This window comes from Falco naumanni, chromosome 9 (assembly GCF_017639655.2).
Source record: "Falco naumanni isolate bFalNau1 chromosome 9, bFalNau1.pat, whole genome shotgun sequence".
Taxonomy (NCBI): Eukaryota; Metazoa; Chordata; class Aves; order Falconiformes; family Falconidae; genus Falco; species Falco naumanni.
Window position 1 is genome coordinate 40,318,778 of NC_054062.1, and position 24,693 is coordinate 40,343,470.

The window sequence follows — 24,693 nt, forward strand, 5'->3', positions numbered from 1 at the left end:
GTCAAATAGGTAAACTGTTGTGGCCAGCAAATCTACCCATGTTGCGTTAGTGATTGAACAAAAATGACTGTATCTTTCTCAATAAATGATACTTTTTTCCATCTTACTCATTTGCTTATTTTTTTATTATTACTTAAAGTCTGAAATAGCCTTTAGCTGAAGACAGTACCAGTATGTTAAAACATTTCATTTCTATTATTTTATTTTGTCTGTAAACAAGAAGCCATTCTAAAGTCACGTAAAAATGGTTATTGTGGAGTTATGGAAAATACTCTAGTATATGGAAAAAAGACAAAAAACCCACATTCTGAAAACTTTTCAGCTTAATATTGCTATGTGCCCTGAAGCCACTGTGAGATGCGTGGGCAGGTACTCAGCTACATTAATGCCAAAGAGGATTATAAAGCTGATGGATGTAAAATTAACTTAGAGGGATGCTTTTACCTTAGAGAAAACCATATATGCCACTGGCTTGTGCTTTGTTAAATAAAGTCTAGGGGGTTTTATTACACTCTGCAAGCTTTAAGTAGGAAATTTTTGAAGATTGCTGTATGCACTACTTTAATGGGTTAAAACAGCCAAAACCAGCCTTGGCATCATCACACTATAAATAAAGTTCAGTTCTTGTCCTCAGCAATAGCCATGTCCCTCCTCAGTCAAGATAAAGCAGCAGTAAAACAAGATGCTTACTTTTTTAAAATTCAGATTGTGTTGCTTTTAATTATTATTTTCTCAGTCTTCACGGTCTTCAACATAACAAGTTTTCCCTTTTAGATTTGAGATTATACCATTATGTTCAAATTATTTCCTGTTAAACAAATGTGGTTCCTGTGGCTTCACAGGGGAAGTGGCATCTCTGTGTAATTGAAAAGCCAGGAAAGCAAAGCTTAAGCTATTACATTTTAACAGGTAAGAGAAACATCCTCAGTCTCTACAACATGCCTTGCTTCCTGAAACATCCAGCAGCTTACATACCTGTTAAATGTGTCAAGATTGTATTTTACTTGATACAGCTTTAAATTTCCAAGGATCCTGGTGGCAGGACGTCATGTTATGCACTAAACGTGATACAGCATACGACAGAAGAAATTTGCATTGCACTTTCTCAGGGGAACTTTGCTTCTGTTTTTTCTTATTCACTTGGATCTTGAAAGGAATTTTTCACTGGCTGAAGTCTGAAGCCAGTGCTTTTGTTTATTCTCTCAGAGCATGAATGCATACTATAGGTACAAAACAGTTATTCTCATGAATAAGGAGAGCATTCAATGAGTCATTGATGCTATATGGTGGATGGTTGATGCTGGGCCATCCAATTGCAACAGGTTCACATTGGGCAATATGGCCTCTTAAACCCTGAGATGCAAAAGTAATGGCATGATACCGAGTGCAGTGCCTGCAAATTTAGTTCTGATTCAACATCTGTCACTGTAAACATGGGCTATATTTCCTCTTCTGTCATACAGATGCCTTTCTGTGTGTACTGCGCTATTCTAGCATCTGTCGGCAAAGCATGGAGTTGAATACTATGTACTTCTGGTTTACAGACAGAACTGCTATTTGCTCTGTCAAACTGGCAGCTCGTGTTTTAGTGCTCAGAGGAAGAATTACTCCCCTGGTATTCTGGTGGCCAGAAAAAAAAAAAAAAAACCAGCTCAATAAACAAATTCACATTTAAAGAACAGTAAATGTAAGCCTGCGTCAATGTAATAAGTACTCTAATTTACAAACACACAGGAGCAGAAGAGCCACTTATACATCGGTCAGATCTGTGCTGGAACCTCAGGACTTACTCAAAGTCAAAGCTATTTTAAGTTGCTTAATATCAGAGTGGCTGTAGGCCACTAACCACCAAACTAAAACTCAGTATTGTCTCAAATGCCCTTTTAGTCAGGCCTTATTGTTGCTGAACCAATCAAAACCCTTTCAAAGTTAGAAAACATTATGTTCTTAGTTACATATGATGAAATGCATTAAGTAGAATGACGTTGAAAAAAAAGAAAATCTTACCGTAGTGGCCAATAGAAAAAGACATAAACCCCTCAGTTTATTGCTAATGCTTGTAGGGGGAGGCAAGACAAATGGTGTTTGTATGAGGAGGTCAAAAAACTGCGCAAAATGTAGAATTCAAGAAGCCAATAGCTGTGAAAATATGAAAGGCCATATTGATAACTGGGATCTGTCTACTTGAAACACAAAGAAATATGCCTTACAGTGAGTTAAAATTTGAAAAAGAGAAGTAGGGAAGAGGAAGGGGAATGTTTGATGAAACTTGGCAGTTCTGATCCTGCAAGCACTTAGAAGCCGAGTGTAACTGGCAGGGAGTTCTGTGGAAGCCGACTGAACTGCTCACACACACAGGGCTGCCACAATACTAAGGATCAGTACCTCGGTTATATTCTCAGGTTTGATTTGTATAAAGTTGTTAAACTTTTTGATACCAAAGAAAAACTTACTCACTTGCTCCTTAAAAACTGTCGTAACGAAACAATCAACACTTATTATATGACTCATCTCTCTGCTTCCGTCTTATTTGTGCAAGTTAGATAGCACACTCTTATCTTGGCTGATGCTAACTGAGAATGGACTGAATAGATCTAACTGCTATATTTAGATGAAGACTGGGGGAAGGAAGATTACTATTAATCATACCATATAAGATTTGCAGAGCTGCAGTCTTCTAGCTATGCCAACACATCCTATTGAAAACACACATACACATTTTTACTGTCATCTGTATAGTTGGTGTACATAGAGGACACATGCTTCTAATGGGCTAAGCTGCAAACTCCAAAATATTTCCATTTAAAAAAAAAAAAAAAAGACAGTTTTTTCCATCAGATAAGGTGGAGTTGAGGCAGGAAACAGAATGACTTTCCTTCTAACCATGGGCAGGAGCATTTACACTTACTTTCCGAAAATCCCCCAAAGCCTTACCTAGGGCAATCCCCTAAGCATTGCCTATATGCTTTCTTTCATTTCCCAGCTGGAAGTCTTTTACATTTGGTTTACTTCCATCACCTGGGTTATTTAGCTTGGCAAGAAGGGCCAGCTGTCTGTCTCCTTCCTTGGAAAGCCTATATATTGTGTGTGAACAGCAGCCTTGTAAGAATATTAAGTAAAAGGAAAGTTTCTGGTGTTAACTGTGGTGGTATCATTCTAATGTGGTCTGGCATACCTGAGATTGAGGTAAATCAGATAACGCAAGTGCTAATAGTCCTTCTGCTCTTGCAGTGCAGATCTCAGCACACAGTGTCCTGAATTGTGCGTGCTTGACAGGCAATCCCACAAAATCCCTGTGCTGCTGTGGTGTCGTGGCTCCTGGTACCCAAGAGAGGTAGACTAAAGCTATTTTGGGTGTTCTCACGTGTATTGTAATCTCCCTTCCTAACTACAGATGAAGCATAGCCTGAGAGGCCACTTCAGAGTGTCTCTGCAGCTTGCCAGCTCAGCTCTGTTTAATATAAATGGAAGCTCTTCAAGGTGTCAGTGGCATATTTTGCAAATGCCACCAGTGTTCTTATAAGGCAGGTTCTGTTGCCTCATTTAAAACAAAAAATCAGAAAGCAAAAAAAAAAAAAAAAGAAAAGCCTGGTAGTAAACTGAAAACAATGAGACATATTCTTCAGGAAAATGGCAGCTGCAAAGAGGGAATTTTCTTTAGGTTTGGATAGTCATGTGCAAGGACTTTCATTTCCAGTTTTCTATAGTTGTCTGGTTTTATATGTAATTGGTCTTGCTCAGCTCCCCCATCTGACACTGAGAGGTATAAAAGCCACCATCAAAGAGGGCAGGGTGTTTGCTCTGTGGTGTAGGTTAGCTAGGCTGTTTCTTTCTTTGTTCCTGTTTTATGCCTTCTGGCAATGTGTCAACTGAAATGGTGAATTTCTGCCTGATCACTTATCCCAGTGGGTTTTATTCCTTTGCTGTTTTTTTCTTGTGCAGAATTGTCTTCTATTTTCTAAGAAAACCCATGATTTTCCCTTTGGAGCTGTTACACATTTGTTGTGGGGACAGGGATGGAAAGTGACTCATTTAGGAAACAATAATATAAATTTCCTCAATTAACTTGCTCACAATGGGAGAGGAACTGAAGTCTCTAGTCCAGAGATAACTACTTAGATTCATGTGGGTATTTGCCAGTTTGGTGTAACTGTTCTGCAGTGAGATTCCAAGGCATGTCTCTCCTCCTTTCAGTAGGTCATGCTCCTCTATGTAAAACAGGGAAATTTCACTGCCCCTCCCAGGCACTGGAAAGCTGGTGAAAGTTAGTACAAAGCATCTATACAAAACCCCACTTGCCAAAATGTAACAGGAGATTTAAATGCCGTTTTCGCCACGAAGGAAACATACTTTCTAGTGATCCAAGGATCTGTCTGCCTTTTCTTGTAAAAGTGTATTATAGCCTCTGGTAGCTGACAGCTTATGTCCTGTCTCTGGTTTCTAGCCTTTCTGACTATGGAAAGCAACATTCTCTGTTGCCATTTTCTTCTATTCCAGAGATCCTGAAGAGGAGAGGGTGTTCTTTCCAAGTGCTTTAGTATATTTCTAGTGCTAGTGAATACTTGATTCTTAAATGAAAAGTGGAAAGTTTAACTTGTTGATTTTGGGGTTGGGGTCAGGCATAGCTCGAGTCCTGGAAAAACAAGGGGCCCTGGCCAATGCTGCAGGCTACCATACTAACACCTTCTCAGTTGTGTAGGTCCCCCCCCATGTATTTTTGCCTGCCTTGTAAATTAGGAGCTCATTGGGGCAGGAAAGCTGTGTCCATCCGTCTGTTTATGCAAGCATTCTCATTAGTATTTTAACACTCAAGCACTCAAATGCTGCCTGGTCCCTCTCTCTTCCCCCTTTGGAGTGTAGCTGAGGGGGCTTGGATGGAAACACGTGCTGGTCTCAAGGTGGTGTAGCAGCTGCACTTTGTACGCTGCCTCCCAGAGCTCCTGCTAAATAGTATTTACTTGGAACCCGGTGCAGACTTATTTTTTAGAGCACAGCTGTCACTGTTGTACTATATATTCACCCAGTACACAGATCTGCTCACAACAGAGCGTAGTAAGAATTCTCTGTAGTGCACTGAAAGCAACATGTGATACTTCCAGCCTGCCCACTTGCTTTAAGCTGGGGATATTGGAAGTCAGATGTCTGCCCTGTAGGAAAATTGTGAGGGCTGAAAACTCACATCTCTGAAGCAGCACGTGTTCCTCTGCTTTCCTGAGAGAGGTGAAATATGCTTGGCTTTTCAAGATGAAGTCTGTGCTTGGGCTTGAGATGCTAAAGAACTACTATCAAAATTAGATATGTCAGTGGTACCCTGTCTTGGATTGTGTGAATCAATTGACAGAAATAGCTATAGCTTGAATCTCTGGTGAACATCTCACTGTAGCCATAAATAAAGGCATTTGCAATACCTAGAATCTGAAAGTTATGTTGTAATCCAGACCAAGTGAGTTAGGACCATTACGGAGGTTTTCTGAAACAGTTCTGTCTAGGTCTTTCCCAGAGATCTTTTAAGAAAAAAAACCATTGGTGGTTAAATCAAAAAATACATATTTGGCCTCGACAGTACTATATTCCTCTAATTTTGTTACTTCTGTAAACAGGAGAGGCTGAGATGAGGGCAAACTAGAACTTACTATGTAGACAGATCTGGATTAGCAGTCTAATTCCAAGAGTTAACTAACATTCACCCTTAATTGAAAAAAAGAATAAACCCCCTTTTTAAATAAAAAAATAGATGAAATAAAAAAAATAGATTAATAGAAAAAAGATTTCACAAAAATACGGTGAGATCTTCTCTGTGATTGTATTTAGTAAATTTTTAGTAGATCAGAAATGAATTCCCAAAGGAAAGTACAATAAACACTTTGCATTCCATTCCTTTCTGCTGGATCTTCAAAAATGGGAACAAGATAGTCTTGACTGTGCCTTGACACTTCAGATCTGGCTGCCCTGTATCTCCATCTGTATGCTGGTATTTTGTCCCCAACAATTACTGGCTGTTTTCAATGTCTGCTGTAAATGCATGCTGTGGGTTCGCTTGAAAGTCTCACAGAGAAGCTTGTTAGCTTCTAACTAAAATAGGTATAATGTTGTACTTTGATGTGAATATTTTATACATCCAGACTTTAATAATGCTTTCTATATAAAGCTGTACAGAACCAAATAATCTATATTGTATGCTTTTAGCCAGTAGGAGGACTGGGGAAAGAATTCTTTCCTGATGCTTAGTATGGTTCTGAATTACAGATGCAATGAACGAGATTAATCTTTTCTATTTGTGAGTCTTACTGTCCATGAAGCTAGGATAAGCTGATCTTTAGAGGTGAAGTGACATCAGCGGAGCGCTGGCCCCTGGAACGGGAATTGGAAAGGTAGAGCTGCATGAAGGAATCCAGCCCATATTTTGTTATTGTTACACTTAGCTGAAGAGATGCCCACAAACCCCTTTAATTTACTTTTCAAATAAAGGAACGTTGGCTGGTAAGCCATGATTCAGACTTTTTTCTTATCTTTCACAGTGTGGTTCTCCTGCAGCAATTTGACTCAGAAAGGGAGTTAAAATGGCCATAGTTAGAAATTCATATAAATGACAAATTTGAAGTTACCCAGGAATTTTTTTGTTTGGTTTTTTTTTTTTTTTTTTTGATAGATTCTTCTGACAAATATATATTTTTCTTAGGCAGTCTCTTCTAAAAGTGTTAGGAGAAAAATATCCCACTGGAGTGAGTGAAATCAGGTCACTAGTCATAACCATCACCTCCCTCTAAATTTGACTCTAATTCTCAGACAGTTGTAGTTAACTGCGCTATCTTTATTTTGAGATATCACATGTAAATTTGGGGCTGCAAAAAGCAGAAATCAGAGAAGCTGGGAGGGAAGTCAGTATGTTACAGCTATATTAAAATAGTCTCAGTTTTAGACTTCTTTATCCTTTCTGTGGAAGCTGAGCTTCTCTGGGCCTGTTTTGTTTGAAGCATCACTGGGGAGTGGAAGGAGAGATCTATGTGTTAAGTAAGAATTCCCAAATTAGGGCAAACATTTGACTTTCAGTAACTGGGTTGATGTTCAAAAACTAGTCTGTTCTTTATGAGAAAAAGGGGGAGTTCCCAGCATTTAGAACTGTCAGCATCACACAGTTAACATTTTGTGGCAAGAACTTGAATGTTTAATGAGGAGGTAAAAAGTGGTGTCTTAGAAAAGTGATGTGTGAAGATTATTTATTAAAAAAATCATTATCAAGTAGGCTCAAGCCTTGATGTCTACCTGACTGGCAAACGGTTTATGTAATGGAGGAAAAAGATAAACTAAGAAAGACTGAAGTGTCCTGCTTGATGAATTCAAGTCATACTGATTTATCTGTTCACGTTTTGCCTTTTCCTGACCTCCTCTTTTATTGCAGATTTGGGGAACTGAGCAGGGAAGGGCCTTTCAGTAACTATTTAGGTACATGTGTCTATGCAAATAATCTGTATTCTTTGTAGGCTTCTGGATTCTGTTAATTTCTCACAATGCACATTTCGCAATATGCGTAGAAGCCAATGTTTGTATAACAGGTTAGGAGAACTGTTTGCAGTACGAATCTTTGCAGTATGAATGTATTAAACTGCAGAATAAAACTCCATGTCACTGAAACTACTACAAAGTATTTCCGCCACCCCTCAATTCCTCAACACCAGAAAAATACATAAGGGAATGGCGCTGTTATTATCAGCCAGCTTACTTTGCATAAGAACTTTGTATCTTCACTCAGAAAACACAGAGAGTGCTCTTCTAGCTTTTATCTCTAATGAAAAGGTATAGAAAGCTGTCTCTTGCAGTCAGATCAATTCTGGGATGTTTTTTACAGTGCCTAATTCCAAAGTCATCTCTATTTTTGTAGTGTCAAGAGTATGCAGGGTGCTGTGTTCTAGCACTTTGATACTATAGCTTGTGTTCTAGGAAATTGACAACGCCCATTTGTCAGACTATACTGTCAATTAGACTGCCAGCCTCAATACTGAGCACTTTTAATAGGATGTTAAGAAAGGGTTTGGTGGGGTTTTTTTTCCTTTTTTTCTTCTTTGTCTTTGCCGGTGGAAGAGTACAAACAAGCAGACTAGGGAATTGCTTTGGAAGAATTTTTTTGAGTATGTACATATTTTTAAGTGTGTTGAGGTCATATTAGGGAAGGCAGGTTAAGGAATTTCACTTCACACGTGATGAGAAAAAGTGTTTGATGTTTGGATTTGTGTTTTGGTTTCCTTGGGAATTCAGCTTCACCATTTAAGCCTGGCTGAATTCACAGGGAAATTTTGGCTTATAACCAGACACATTTTTCTTTTGTGTTCACTGTGCTGAAGGAACAGAGCCTGACTGCAACCTTTGTTGTAGTATTTTAGATTATCCTTGGGTTTTCTTAGAAGTGAGGAAGGTAAGGAAGTGGACAGCTAAAAATAAGAGCAAAGACCTATAGCTTATGTCCATATCTTTTAAGTACCGACTGCTGAAAGCAGATGAGAACTCTGATGTGCTCACTAAAATTTGCCTGCCTGATGGTATGCGAAGGCTTTTCTGTTCTAGTTGGAGCACCTCAATGGAGGCAAGTTTCATAAGCAGCTGTACTGTATCAATGTAATCCAGATGCAAGCTGAGAGGGCTGTGTAAAACTGAGGTCAGGATACCATCCTATCAGAGAAGATGCAGTCCACAAGGCATCTGGAGCTAACAAAATGTGATGCCACAGGGAACGAGCAGAATTTATGAACTGTTGCCTCAGTAGTTGGGTTTGTAGTTGAAACACTGTGCCTTCTTATTTCTAAAAGTATCTGTCTTTGGAGCATCAGGTCTAACAGGTGGTTGAGGTCATTTCGGGTATGTAGTGATCTGATTTGGTAAGGGAGCTGTAGTTGTATGTGAGTAAGGTTAAGTAGAATGATTTTCTATAAAGCTCACTGTAAAAGAAGCAAAGCATGTGTAAGGCCCCTCACACACATTCGTTTTCTGTCCATTCAATATAATGAATGAATTTGGGAAAAAATGGCTTTTATGAGGAAAAATACAATAAAACCATAGATAGTGGTTCATTAGCTTTCCACTTCTGAGTAATATCCCTATATGCTACTCCAATATAAATAGTGATAATTATCCCCTTGAGGAGGAGATAATATTGGTAAAAGAACAACTACATTGAGCTTAACCTCTCAAAATTGTAGTAATAACAAGTAGATGTTGTCCTGGACCTTTGCAGAAATGCAAATTAACCTTCAGTTTGTTTAATTTCCATACATTTTGTTGTTCCACCCATACAATAATAGATACAGCTAGTGTTGTATCTATTACTGTATTTATTGCTGTATCTGTTCCTCATTATAATTCTGGGCAAGTTCTCTATAAGTGCTTTGTACACAGAATGACTGATCCTGATATGACTTTTTTTTATTTTCCCACACAGATTACCCCTGGCAGCAAGGCAGCGCAGTCACAGATGAACCAAGGGGACCTTGTGGTAGCCATTGATGGAGTCAACACTGACAGCATGACCCACTTAGAGGCCCAGAACAAGATCAAGTCAGCCAGCCACAACTTGAGCCTCACTCTTCAGAAGTATGTTGATATAAGTTAAAAGTCTTTGCATTCCCAAGGGTGTCCTATGAAACTTGTGGCTAAGGGATATAAGTGTTTTATCTCTGTCTCTTAGATTTATTTGAAGTGTTCATGGCACAGATATGAGATAGAAAGCCAAAATCTGCTCTGATTCTTGTCGAAATCAGCATGTATTCTTATACAAGTCAGTATGGTTGCTATGTTGGGTGTATCTGTGTTGAATTTAGCCTATTGAATACAGGTGTAGTCCCATACCCGTTCAAGCTCCTATTGAAAAAATAACTCCAACAGTGATGTTTCTGTTGCTTATTCCCATGTGGACAACACACAGTTTTGTCTGGTTAATTTATGAACAACAGTTATAGAAAAGACTATGGTAACAAGCGTTATAAATGCACGAGAAGAACTTGTCTTCTTTTGAGTAAGAATTGAATAAGAAAACGAATAAGAAAAGAAGGGTGAATAATCACAGCAGGCTGAGAATTTGTGTTAATGGTCTGGTGCCTGTGAGCTTGAAAGTGGCCTCTCTGCATCTGACAGAATAAGAAAGGTGTAGCCTGAGTGCAGGAATGGAAGTCAGTGGAACATGGAGAGGGCAGACTTTCTTGTAGAGATGTGATAAAAGCTGTCGTGCCATTGAGAAGGCAGAATCTCTTCACATAACAGGTTTTTTAACTTTTCCTGGTTAATGTTGCTTCCAAGGAAACTTGTTCTCAAGTCAGATAACTGCATGGACATTATCTATAATAGTTGCATTAATATTTAAAGCTCCATAATTATATTAAGCAAAGTAACTGCTCTTTTCATGGCATTGTGGAGAAGATAGTTTTTACATGGGCTAGGCAAAGACTGGTACAGAAAGTAAGTTGTAATGTGGAAGTGCAATATCTGCGAATATACCAGAAAATCCCATACATGGATGTGCAGTAGAGCTAAGCAGTATCAGGAACAGACTAATACCTAAGGGAAAAAGAGCTTTAGCTGAGGTTTCCAAGATGGAGCAGGGTGCTCTAAAGCAAAATGTGTGGCTGAATTTCCCATATGGCTTTGTAAGTCTCAAGTTTGTCTTTAAGTGGGTGTTCTAGATAATGTGTAAAGTAAGTACACAAAGTAGAAAGATGCTAAAAAAAATGCAACATATTTGTTAGCTTCTGTGAACACTGCGTAGACGTATATTTCCTGGAAATTTATAACATATATTTCCTGGAAAAATTTTAAATTAAAGCTCTTCAGATTTTCAGATGTTCCAGATTTTCTCGAAGAAAAATATTTGACATTTGTCTCAAAGGTTGTTGTCTAACTGTTTCAGTGAATGCAAGGGAGATGCATGGAATAATTTCTGCCACCTCCTGTGATGTACATGTGTGCCTCTAGTGTTCTTAGGCAAGATTTTCAGCCAAAAATAAAGACACCAGGAGCCTAATCCTAAATCTCCTAGGACTTGGTTACCAGGAAAATTACTGTGCTAAGAGATAATTTTTACATTTTTAGACACAGCCTGCAGCAATGAAACTGGAGTGGAGTATCCTACTGCTATGGAAAAACAAAGCTAGTTTCCATAAAGATCGTAGAGATGGGTACACTCAGTTATCTAATTGGTATAAAAGTTTGGCAACATTGGAAATCCTTTCAAATGGAAAAGGAATATATGTACATTAGGAAATAGACTGTTGTGATGGGAAAACTTAACCCCTAAATTTTTATGGTCTTAGACATTTATGTGGAGTGGTCACATGGCTCTGCAGTGTAAATTTCAAGGTCATGGAATGCCTTACTACACAATCTGTGCCTTGGTTTCACTGTTGCAGTAGCGGAAGTAGAAGTGAACTTGCTTGTTTACTTTATAAGTCCATGGAAGAAGCAGTGGAATGTGAAATCTAGACATAAACTCTCAGAGACAGAAAGCTTTTCATTTTTCTAATGGCTCTTGGCTCTCAAGAGCGATGGCCTTTCCTTTTATCGATCCTGGCCATGAAGGTTTCATGAGCATTGTTTATAACCTGACAGTTCAGACAGTGTTTGCTGCTACTCACTTTTATTATCACGCTTAAGTTCCCTATGGGGTAGGTTTTTTTCAGGGTGGGGAACTGGTTATTTTTTTATTTGGCTGTCAAGACAAGCTGAACATGGTGTCAGCACTTGTGCAGGACATCAGATTGCAAGACATCAAACATAGCAGAAGGGAAGCATTAAGAATGCCCATTTGTACTTGCCTACCTGAGCAACGAGAAGTCTGCACTTCTCTGGCTATATAAACTTAGTTTCTCTCCAAGTACCATCAATCTGCACTGTTCAGGGTACGCTAACATAGCTCTTCAATGAGTGCTTGGTGTGTAGTGCTGGCCTGAGTGGAATTCTCCATGTTTTAGTCATGTAGATATCCCATTATGGGTTCAGGAATTTGTGGATGTCAAGTTTTCTTCTGACAGCTTCCTTCCCTAAACTCCCTGTTAAATTTGGTCTTATGACCTCACCTATGCTGTTTTTTCACATGAAACCACAAAATGAAGATGGAGGGCCTGCCAGCTATGCCAGAGGTTTGATTGGGCAGCCAGAACTTGTCTTGTTACTGGCTTGAGTGAAACGCTGCATTCTCTGACTGCTTATTTTCAGTGTCTGGTTGCCTAGCTCTCCGGAGCGCACAGCATGCCTCCCTGTGCTGCTTTTGGGAAATTAAAGGATGCACACAGGCAAATGGCAGGGAGTTGAAATACTCACGGACCATTCCCAGAGAAAGACCTGTGATCTAGTTGTGTGGAAAGGTATGGGACTCTCCAGACCAGCTCTGTTTCCTTCAGTTTAGAAGAAGAAATGTATCTAGGAAGTGAATTTGCTTCTGCTGAAGAAAAAGAGAGCAGCAGTGAGGGGAGAAGGAAAGAAATTTCTTTGCGCTGTGCACTATTAGCCAGTAGAACGCCAAGAGGCATGATAGTGTGCAGGCTAATGTTTTAAAACATTAGATACTTCATAGGTGGAGCTTGTTCCTTAGAAACCTACATTACTCCAGATGTACTGAGCGGGGTCGGTGCTAGTTCTGCGGGACCATGCTATGGAAGGCTGTGATCATACTCTATAATGACTGGGGTTGTGGTGGAAAAAGACATTGCTTTGCTTCTAATCTTTTTGTGACCTCCTGGAGTTTAGTTCTTAATCATTTTTCAGTATCAGTTTCTGGTCAGTTACTTGAGCTACACAGCTGCCCCTATGCGTTTTAGTTCTGGGCCAGTCAAAGTTCATTTTTGGCTGCCTGGCTGTCCCACAGATAGATAATAGGCCATAAACTTATTGTCCTACAGCATTCAGTTCGCAGGTGAAAAATGAAACGTATGCAAAATCTATTTTTATTTCATAAAAATGGCTTTCTTTTTAAATTCACAGTAAATGGAATGCATGAGAGTGCAGTATTATTTGTCAACATGTTTTACTGGAGCATCCACAACATTCATTTGATCTTAACTCGAGGAATCTGATCAGCCTCCTTGGAAAGGATTCACCAAATGTACTGGCTTAGTTCTGGAAAGTGCTGTAATATGAGTGCGCCTCATTCTGCTGGCACAAACATTCCTGTGACACTCTAAGACTCCTGCCTTGGTGTCACCCTGTGCTGCTGGAGAGGAGCAGGGGAGATGCAGACTTTGTGTTGTGTGTTGACACAACACCCGCCTCCCACTGCATGCCAACGATCATAGAATAGTTTGGGTTGGAAAAGACCTTTGGGATCATCAGGTCCAACCATAACCCAGCGCTGCCGAGCCCACCACTAAACCATGTCCCCAAGCGCCACATCTACACAGCTTTTCAAATACCTCCAGGGATGGCGAGTCCACCATTTCCCTGGGCAGCCTGATCTAAGGTCTCCTCTGAGCCCCCTCCTCTCCAGGCTGAGCCCCCCCAGCCCCTGCCCGGCTCTGGACACGCTCCAGCCCCTCTGCGTCCCTCTGGCCGTGCGGGGCCACAGCTGGACACAGCGTTCCAGGGGCGGCCTCGCCGGTGCCGAGCGCAGGGGGACGGTCCCTGCCCCGGGCCTGCTGGCCACGCTGTTTCGGGCACCAGCCCGGTGCCGCTGGCCTCCTGGGCCACCTGGGCACGCGGGGGGCTCCTGCCCAGCCGGCCGCCAGCCAGCCCCCCCAGGCCCTTCCCCGCCGGGCCCTTCCCAGCCGCTCTGCCCCAGGCCCACAGCTGCCCGGGGCTGGGGTGACCCCGGCGCGGGGCCCGGCGCTGAGCCCTGGGGAACCTCGTATGAGCGGCCTCGCCCCTTCGGCCCGGCCTGCCCAGCCCCCCCTGCGGAGCCCCCCGCCCCCCAGCACATCGACACCCCCAGCTGGTGCCACCCGCACACTGGCTGGGGCAGCGCTCGGTCCCTCGCCCCGATGGTCCATGGCGACATGAACCATGGCCGGCCCCAGCGCTGAGCCCTGGGGACACCCCGTGTGCCCCCCGCCAGCGCCAGCGGGGTGATGCTGCCATTCACTTCCAGTCAGTCATAACTGACTGTCTTGTGCTGAAAAATCATGAACTAAATAATCCTTTTCTCTAGTGAAAGGGAAAAAGTGTCAGAGGCAAAGCTACGAGAGACTTATGGTAAATATTTAATAGCTTTTCTTTTTTGTGCAGCACCAAAAGATGGCTGATCCTGCAGTATTTATTTCAGGCCTACTATAAATAAAGCATGTGGTGACAGCAAACTGCAAGCAAGGGGAATTCAGTGGTTATTGTAAACTGCTTTCTTTTGTCTGAAACTGTGAATAGTAACCAATTCTGTGCATGTTTTAGGTCTGCTGACGGGCGTGTTTTAAATCGGAACCAGATTTAGGCTGCATTTAATGCTCAGAAAAATTAGAAGAGGATATCTATCCCAGTTTAAGATACAAACAATATTGATGAAAGCATGGTCTGAAATTGTGGTAGTCAGACTATTCTGTAGAAATATTTCTTAAAAGCACTGTAGAGATGATTTCTAAAAACAAACCTAAAATGAAAATATGGATTTGGGATTCCCGCCCCCTTCTTTGAATGATTCCATTACATTCATCTGACTAATGATGTTTTCATTTGGCGACTGCTTACATACTAGAGGTAGAATCTGAGCCTATGTGAATATGAATTTTTTTTTAAGGAATACTAATGCTAGTGATAATTTGCTAGTGTTCATGCTCAGCACTGTGAATATATCTCCTGAAATCCATTCTTGGAGTGACTAAGTTTTCCCTGGTTATTCCTGCCTTTGACTGCAGTCTTAAAGCTATGGAAAATGAATGCTCAGTAGCAAATGACTGTTCCTTGGATGAGGCTGCAGCAACGCTTTTACACTCACGAGTCCCACCTGGGACATCAAGACTTCAGCAAGGATCTCTAAATTACTGGGTGCAGAAGCAAGATGTTTGTGAGTGTGTCAGACTGGATTAAGGATGGGAATACCCACCCTCTATCAGAACGCAGCATTTAACAACTCAGCCTTAAGTGTTGACAAAGATGTGCTGTTTGCATTTGATAATGTTTCACTAGAAATGATGGACTTCTCTGTTTTCAAGTACAAATATGCTCATGTTGCCATAGAAATATAGCTGGAAATTAGATGACACTTCAAAAAGATCAAATAAGAATCTTAAAAGAAAAATTTAAAAACAAAGCTCTGTCCTTTAATCTGTTCCCTTGAGTTCTACAGAAATTATGTTTAAATATGCCAACATGATTCTCAGCAGGATTTAAAGGTTAAATTAAGAAAATACTGGCTAAATATCAGAAAGAAATAAATTCAGAGCTGGTGCAATGTTAGATATTCCATGTGGTGTTCACTGGTGTAATTATGATCTAGACTGGGCCAAGTACTAAGATCTGTGACCATGTGGACAGTCAGTGTTGGAGCTTCCCACGGTTCACTCAGTGAGCACCTTTGTCAGTAGGTAACTGTATGTACCTGTACTCAGGAGAGGTATTGCAAAGTTTACCTTTAGAAAGATAAGAACAGAGTAGTCACCTTTAGAAAGGTAAGAACAGAGTAGTCAAACAGCTGCTTACATGCTTTACTGAATCACAGAGTGTGTAAATTCAAAATTTTAAGCAGATTAGTAGAAAAAGGAGAGGAACACTAATGGTGTATGTGACATGGTACCATGTAGTTTATTTTGCCTAGACATGTGACTCTAGAACTTTTGAGAGCCCCCTGCCTCCAATAGCCAAGATTTCCTCCCTAAACTGATAATGATGCTCTGTTCTCAAAGCAGTATAAAAGACATATCCTCCTGGTGGACTGAGGAAGCTACTTGTGAGCCGAGGGAGGTGGTCCTCCCTCACTCCTTGTGAAACAGAGGTGAATCCCCTTGCATGCCCGGTTGTCTCTGTATGCAGGTATGAGAGGCCAGTAGGATTGCATGTGATTCTGTGCAGCCTGCTCTAGGAGAACCTGCTTTAGCAGGGGCTTGGACTGCGTGATCTCCAGAGGTCTCGTCCAGCCTTGACCATTCTGTGATTTGTTAATAGATGTGAGGCCAGCATTTGGACAGGGTTGTGAGTTTCTGTCTTTAAGTAGAAATGTTTAATGCTATTAAAATGAATGAGCAGCTTTTTCCGTGGAAAATGAAATAAAATATCAGTGTCGGTCACTGCAATAAACGTAAATATATTCCTTACATGAGCAGTTTGAGTGGACTGCAGTTTACACTCACTGCATAAAGTGTTCTTGTTAGTTTTAGGAAAGAACCTGGAAACTGTGGATATAGGCCAAGGCTTTAAAGGGCAGTGAAGTTTTCATTACAACAAGATTCTGCTTAGGGATTAGAACTGTTCTCAGAGCACACATCACTTTTCTTTCCCCCGAATACCAGCTTAGAGGTTAAAAATCATCATTTTGTTTGTCTGAGAAATATTCTCTGGATAAGCTACAGATAATCTCCATGTGAATCCTTTCACACCTTACTTCGCACCCACCATGGAAAGGTCAAGATAGGTATCACGGGCACATCTCGCCAAAGTCAACGGGCTGACACAACTTACTAAATACATGACAGTTGCACTCATTCTGATGAACAGTTCCTGGTTGCGTGCTGCAATGAGCAAGTGTATACGTTACCCAAAATGTTACGGTAGACAGGAAGGTCACAGTGTATTTGGGCTGGGACTTTTTCTTATTGATTAGCTTAAGCATGATCCTGTCACAATGTAAATTACATACTGGAAGCTAATTGGAATGGGTGATATAGTATTTTTTAGAAGAGGAATGAGGAATCATTCAATCAGATAAAATACTGAGGCTTCACTAGATCAGTCTTGCAATGCGTTGTGTATGTAAGATTCATAGTTTCCTTTGGATCCTTTTTACTGGGGTGTTTCTTGCCCACCAGCCACTAGAAAAGCTGTCAGACCTCATTCTTTTTTTGACAAAACCTTAATCATTGGTGGCTCCATTGTTTCTTACAGCAAGAGCAGAAGTACCCCAAGGTCTGTTTTGCCTGGCTTTCAGGCATCTTCAGGGGGTGGCCAGCTCTTCGTGTCTGTGCTCCTCTCCCTGGCTGATGTCTGTTGCAGCATGGCAATACTGAGCACTGGCTACAGGCTGGCCCCGTGGTGTTTCTGCATTACTGTAATGACAACTTCAAACAGTACTTGAGGACTTCAAAAAGAAACAAAATCTTTTTCCAAGTCCTGGCTAATTTTCTTGACTTAGCAGACTTAAGTTACCTTTCCAGTCAAAGTCTCTCAGTTACAGGCATTAATGGAAAGCTCATTGAAGTGTTTTAGCTAGGAAACAGAAAAACTGAAGGCCTAAATGAGGTGGACTGTTGTTAAGATCTAATTATCCGTGTTCACTAATTTTTCTGTCCCATATATGATGCTTTAAAAACCATGTGGCACGCTGGAAGGTCCATATCCCAAGTAAGAGGAATTGCAGGAAAATCAGCTAAGTAAATATGTTTCCTTAACAGCTTCAGGAAACTAAAGAAAGTATTTTGTGGTCAGGATGCTCAAAGTATCCTGAGTTAAACTTTTGCTTTTAGAAATTGGTGAGTGGCAAGGGGAAAAACAGACTTAATCTGCATAGTATTAGAAATCTGTTCGGATTTGGACGATACTTGAAGTCGCCTGTATGAACAGAAGGCAGTTACAAAGCTTTCTATTATTCTTTTGTGAATCATCATATCTCTGAATTTCAGCTGTGGTTCCCTGATTCTGGAGCTGGCTCTTTAGGGTGATGCTCTACAGCAGTCTCCAGTGCTGCTCTGAAATCCGTACTTGAGTGACTTTCACCCTTAAGGAAGCTGTTAAGAAGCCAGGAGTCGCAGGACTGCCGTGGAGCCTGCTGATGCTTGAATTGGGGCAGTCTAAGTCTCAGGTGCACTATTTGCACGGCAGGTGAAAATTGAACAGGGAAAATCACTATGGTTCCCTTCAGATATTTTTCAGCTGAAGAACTTATATGAATATTTGATACTTGATGCTTCAAAATTGTTATTTATTATGTTTCCTGGCAGAGTTCAGTCACAGCTCAAGACCAGGGGTACAGTAGGCTACGTATAAGCACTGAATCTTTATTCGGTGCCTCTTCTGCTCTTTACTAATAATAGCTAATTCTTTGCTCTACACTATTAGATCCTTCCATAACCCAAATTTATTTTCTGTTCTTCTCAAACTAACAAATTATTTTATTATTTGAACATTTTCCTTAGATTGCTTTTTAACATCTCTCAGTAATTATAAACAATCAGTATAATAATGAAATCATTAATAATAAATAGCTATGCTGAACTTGGCAATTTCAAGTGAGGCACTATATCTGAAGGTTATATACCATTAAGCTTTGATGCCTATCTGATGATTTTGATTGTATTTCAGCCTCTCACTTTTGATTCTGTAACACCATTCTCTGTAGCAAGGCAAGCCAAATTCTGCGTTTAACCAATTTTTTATTGAGGTGGCAAGAGTGGTTTCCTATTTATAATCAATACCTGTTTATATATTTCTGAGTGTTTGAGGTACTGTGGTTTTGCCCACACTGTGCTGAAAGTACCACTTCTATTCATATTAATGTTTCTGCTGTTATTTTAAATCAAGCTTTGAGAGGAACATCTGACACTTTTATCTGATCAGTAACAGCCATGGAAAACATGTAAATGAAAAGTAGAAAGTAAAAAGAGCCCATACCCTCACCCTCCCTCTAATAGTATTCTGTTTCAGCTTCGTTAAAATGCATTTTACTCATGAATCCTATGCTATTGAAATTGAGTTACTGCTGATAATTAGAAAGGCTTTGCAAAACTCCTCTAATGAAATCTAAAGTCAAATGTGAATTTGGATGGTGTCAACATTAAAAATTCAGGTAAGTAGCATTGTGATTATAATGTATGAATGAATGGTCTCAAGCAAAACTCATAAAAATCAGCTTGAAACAAAGAAACTTAGCTGTATGAGAGATTTGAATGATAATACAGTGACGTCAACAAGGTTTTGCAGGCTGCAGTAGGTCACTGTATAACTGAGCGACCTATTTGGTAATTCAGCATTAAAGCAAGCTCTTTTTCAGATTCTTATGATCTACTTATATTTACTTTGAAACAAAGGTATGGCTTTGATATAAATTAATGTCTTTTTTTTTTTTTTAACATTGCTGATAGCAATATACCTTTACATACAAAGTCAATCCATGCCAGTGTAATCAAGTTCTATAACTGGATGAAATTTCCTGGGGATGCACGCACATTTCTTTATGGGTTACCTGAGTTTTCAGTAGTGATAAGGAGGGGTGAAACATTTGGAAATGGTTTAAAAATAGTGCAAAGACAGGAAGAAGAGGTCAGCAAGAAAAATAACCTGCCTGAAAAAAAGGTGTCCATGCTCCATGGAGCTTAAGTGTAGAGCTTGCTATGTGCATTGGGTGAGTGCCAGGCACGTGCTCAGCATCCATACTTCATACTCTTTGGAGAGACACACAGAGCAGAGCTGCAGGGACACTGGCAGAGCCTTCCCCCTTGCCCCTAGGAGCTGCTGGAATGGAGGAATTTGAGGGCTGGTAACAAGTCAACTAAGGAGATGGAGGCATTGGTAGCTGGTTGCTCCGTTCAGGAGGGAGCACGCTGGAGGGCAGCATGTGGGGCAGTTCAAGAAAGAAGGATTTTACATAGCAGGAGGGAGGGGAAGAGCTAAGAAGATGCAACAGGAACTGTGCAGGTGCCACAGAAGTAGAAAGGGTCAAAGAGAGACCAGGAGAGTAGAATTTGCTTCTCCAATATTTTTTAATACGTACTCCTTTTCAAAAACCTCAGCTTTATGCATACTGTTTCCAGTTCCCTTCCTTTCCATCCTTTCACAAAAAAACTCCAAGGCTTCTTCCCTTTTCTTTTCCCTTTCTATCCCATAATGTTTGCGGCTGCCTCTGACTCAGATCTCTTCTGAGGGTAAATGGGTGTTACGTACTTCCAAAAAAATTGTTTCATAGATTATTTTTGGTTTTGATAGCAGCTTCCCTTTAGGTTGGTGCCATTTATGCATAGGAGGTTTTTGTCTGAATACTGCTGTGGGTATGAACACTAGGTCTGGAAAGCATAATTGCCTGTCTTGCAATCTGAGCGCAGCACAATGCAGGGAAATAATTAACAAATCAGTCATCCAGCCAAATGCTAATATTTGCATTTGCCATTGATATATAGAAAGCAAAACTGCTGATGGAAATACTTTTCAATTTTACTGCAAGCACACATGATATCCTGAGACAGGGAAAGTAGGTCTTATTCTGTCCCCAGAGTCATCGCGGTTACATTTGAAGTACTGTGAAATGTTCAGGGTTTTGTCTTTGTGATTCTTGTTGGAGTCACTAAGACTGTTTGCTGGTGTCCCAGACGAGACTCAAGATCTTCTGTGCAAGATTTACAAACAAGAAGCAGCTTCTGTTTGGCTGCTTGATTCACTGTTTAGCTGAAGATTTAACTGACACGTTACTGATCTTAGCACTTATTAAATGGACACCTCAAATGGCTAACCCTGAGTAATATTTATTCTGCCCCTCTTATGTCTCCCCACCATGGCCAAATTGTCAGGAATATTATTGCATTAAAGTAGATGTGTATCAGAAGCCCAGTTCTACATGCTCTTTTGTTTTGTGTCCTACTGCGTGTTTACCTGCTTCACTCCAGAATGACTCCGTTTCAATTAGGTGATAAGTAAAGTGTGTAAAATGTTTTCTAAGCATTTCTAACCCTAATCCAATCTGGTTTATTACCCTTCCATGCACTTGACCAGTTTTCATTTTCTAGCGGTTGAAATATTAAGATGCAATTATTAAGATGCTCAACAAGGTATAAATAAGTGCTCATGTGTAATAAAATGAAAGCAAAAGTTTACTGTAAGAAAAGAAATGCTGATTTTTACCTGTCCTGAGAGGTAGAAAAGATAGATGCTGACTGAGGAAGATATGAAATATAAAAAAGCCACATGAAGCTGAAAAAGAGCTATTATCTCTTAGATCATGTCACCTCTCTGCACGTACAGTGTTGTGCTCCCCTGAGGACACAGGTTAAACTGGTAGTGATCACAGACAGAACTATTTTGCAGCCCCTTCTTAGGCAGGCAACTCCTCTTAATGCAGTTGACTCCTAATGAACCTTTGCTTTGAGTGCAAAGATAGCAGGATTGAAGTCAAGTGCTCTTCAATGAAAGATATATTTAGGTCGGTTGGAACAAGCAGAAATTTTGACAGCCATATCAGCAGTGCTATCAAAATTGAACTGCTTTGTAAAACTACATCCATCTTGGTTTTGAACTTCATTAAGAAAGAGAACCAGTATTGTGGTGCAGGGTGCGGGTGGGGTGGTGTATCTGTGGAAAGGAGAAGAATTTTAAAAATACCAGAATGATGTATTTTATCATCATTAGAACTGTTCTGAAATTTCATTGTGAAATTAGGTTTTTGTTTCCATTTTCAATTGTGAAAATACAGAAGAAAATGTCTAAAAGTTCAGATCAAGTTAATTACTTCAAATAAACAACCTGGGCAGAACATTTCAACATCAGCCTAAATTTACCACAGTCATTTGTGAAATTTGGACTTTCATCCTTCTCATAGCCCTACTAAGCAGGTACGCTCTCTGAATGTTTGGACTAAAATAATTTTGCAATCAATGGATTAAAATGTAAACCTGGGAATACATGTTTATAACAGCACCATCATCACTTGAAAAGCAAATTTGTGTTGCTGCAGGATTTGATTCATCTAGCAAAAGAGGGAGGGGAAAAAAACGTCCTGAACTTGCAGATGGTTTTCCTGGAAGAGTAATGGCTCTTATGTAAATAATCGCTTTATTCTGCAAGTGCATACACTTCCATTCCACAAATGGACTTCACCTCTTCTGCCCTTTTCTCTGGTGCAAGTCTCTGCTAAATCTAGCAAGCCTCATCATTCTGTTTCTAAATATCAAAGCTATAAACTTTCAGGGCAGAGTTATGTAGGAACTTCACTGTTTTAAAGTAACATCTTGGAACCTTAGAAGTCAGTGTGAAATAAAAATCTTGGTTGGATAGCGCTGTGAAAAACAAATGTTTCTTATCAATAATGTGGAATAAATAGAGCTTTTTAGCATCATCTTCTGTGGCCGGGTAGTGAGTGAGGAAAAATAGACATAAAATAAACAACAGAAGTCGTGGAGTAGCCTGGTAAATAAATTCATTTGCTTGCACACAAACATTTTCCAGTTACGCATCAAATGTGCAGTATGTGGTTGCTTGCTATACCTCTGTATGTGACAAACAATCTTTACAGAGCTGAGCAACTTTGGCACTAAAATTCATGGTCAGTGAGCAGAGCAGAGGAGACACATAGTGTCTATTCTGCCCAACTGTGGTCTTGAGTATGCCCAGGTCTCCCCACGTAACTTCACAGAAATAACTGGGTGTACCCAGAAATGGCACCGATGGAAGGAAGATCGGAATCTCCCCCATAATCTTTGTCTGTTTGGAAACTGTCACAGTCAATTTTCAGCAATTTTGTGTTCTGGGCTGCAGCTGATCTTCTTTTTTTTTTTTTCTTTCTCACTGTCTTTCACCGTACTTGTGTGTCTCTCATGAATATGATCTATCGTTTCTCTTTTGAAGCTAAAATGGTTGGCGGGAGGGTATGGCACTCACTGCTGAGGGAACATCAGTTAGTAACTCGCCTGAGGAAAGTCTGTTCTAAGCAATTAGCTCTTGTTCTTAGAACCTGAAGGTATATATTTCTTCGATAATTTTGTCTTAGGGAGTATATTGTGATATGTTCCAACTGTGAGTATCAGCGTTAGTGCCTTTTACAATTTTCCAGCCTCTCGTTTCAGGAATCCTTTGTCAGTGAATTTCACAAGTTAATTGCCTATTGTTTAACAAAATGCCAGTTTTCATTGTCTCCTCAAACTGTGTTCATTTTCATAGCATGTCATTGTGAGGTCCGCATCTATTACATCATCAGTGTTTTCAGCTCCCAAAGTAGCATTACTCCCATATCTTCTATGTGGAAATCTTACAGGTCCTCTAAGGATTACTCCTTCCCACTCCACCCAACACCCCACCCCCCCCACCCCCAACTCCTCCTTTTTTTGTTGTTGGTTGTTTGTTTGTTTAATTCTGCTTATAGAATTATTTTCTGTGTGACAGCTAAAACTAAATACGCAGCTCCATGTGAAGCTAGGTATTAGTGCAGGGATTGGTGCTATGGATGAGCCCAGTTTTTGTCTAGCTCAGCTTTCTGTCTCGGGTAGGTGCCACTCGTAAGTGTTTCGGTGGAAAGCGCAACACAGCCCTCAGTAAGGAAATAATGAACCTAACACAGGGGCTCTTTCATCATCAGTCTTTTAAGGTGGGCCATGAAAAATGAGAATCTGTATGGCTACTTATTGTTACCCCATCTAAAACAGCTGTTGGGGGGTTTGTTGTAGGTGTAAGTATCTAGTCCTTTCTGATATCCTGCTATTCTCATAGTCTTAATGATGTCTTGTAGCAATGAGTTTCACCTCAGGTTAATCAAGTACTCTAGGTAAAAATGTTTGCCTTGATCGATTCTGTATGTGTCGTCTTTTCAATTTCACTTAATGTCCAGGAACATAGTTTTATTTCCCTTTTTCTACCATTCATTATTTTCTAAGCCTATGTAATGTGTTCCCTTACTCCTCTCCTGTCTAAAGCAAACAATTCCAAATGTCTCAGTCACTTCTACTTGATATGTATGCTTTGAAGTATTTTTACTTCATTTTTGTACCTGTTTTAATTTTGAAATACGCATTTTAGTGATGAGAATTCCAGGCATAATCCTGATCTGTAAGTTGGCAATAGGGTATTACTTGTATAATTATGATTTTTTTCACTATTTTCACATTTTTCATTTCATTTTCTCTGGTGATCACATGTGTAACTGGAAAGGTTTCTGGGGGACGTTCAGCACTATGCAGGTTCCCGCAACACCTCCCACAAATACACCTTTACTAACCCGAGCTGCCTGGGGGCTTCAGTTAGCATTTGCCACTGTGCTTTCTGTGTTCAGTTCCGATGAAAGGGTGAACTGCGTGTTTTGAAAGCATTTTAGTGGGATGTATTTTTTGGTTTGAAATGATCACGTACATATTCTTGTCAAATAGAGGCGAAAGGCAGGCATCTGGAGTGGAGTGTGGCTAATTCAGTTGTGATCTGCTCCTTTTCAAACTAAATAATCTGAAATCAAGACCGTGTTTCTTCCTGCAGAGGTGTTTAAATCATGGCAGTTGCTATACAGTTTAAGCTATTAAGTAATAATCTTTTGAGGAGTTGATCTTGAGATGCCTCAGTACCGAAGTTTAGTCTCTGCATTTTAAAAACCTTCAGAGTTGTTTTTCCAGAGTGCTTCCCAAACCTGAATTTACCTAGTTGTGGATGATTGTCATATATGAAAATGCAGTTTGCCACAAGGTACTGGAAAACAGATGATCACCCAAGTCAGAGGCTGCGTCCGTAACTGGTGGCTTTTTATCATTCAGAGAAACTATATCAAACTTTTTTCACATTTAAGACCTTTGTAAATGAGAATGTAGAGAAAGCATGACGATATTTAGAATAAGTCTAGGCTATGCTTAGCTTTCACTCCTGAGGAAGCAGCGTTTTTCATTTTTGTGTGAAATTAGAGCT

At 40.2% G+C, this 24,693-nt stretch overlaps 1 protein-coding gene across 13 annotated transcripts in view; it reads left to right on the plus strand.

The window, feature by feature from the left end:
* Positions 1-24,693, plus strand: part of LDB3 (LIM domain binding 3) — a 127,303-nt gene that overhangs the window by 30,170 nt on the left and 72,440 nt on the right. For all 13 annotated transcript variants that reach the window (XM_040607182.1, XM_040607175.1, XM_040607169.1 and 10 more), the window contains exon 3: positions 9,431-9,582. In XM_040607182.1, the coding sequence (XP_040463116.1) occupies positions 9,431-9,582 (152 nt within the window). The remainder of the gene's footprint in view (positions 1-9,430; positions 9,583-24,693) is intronic.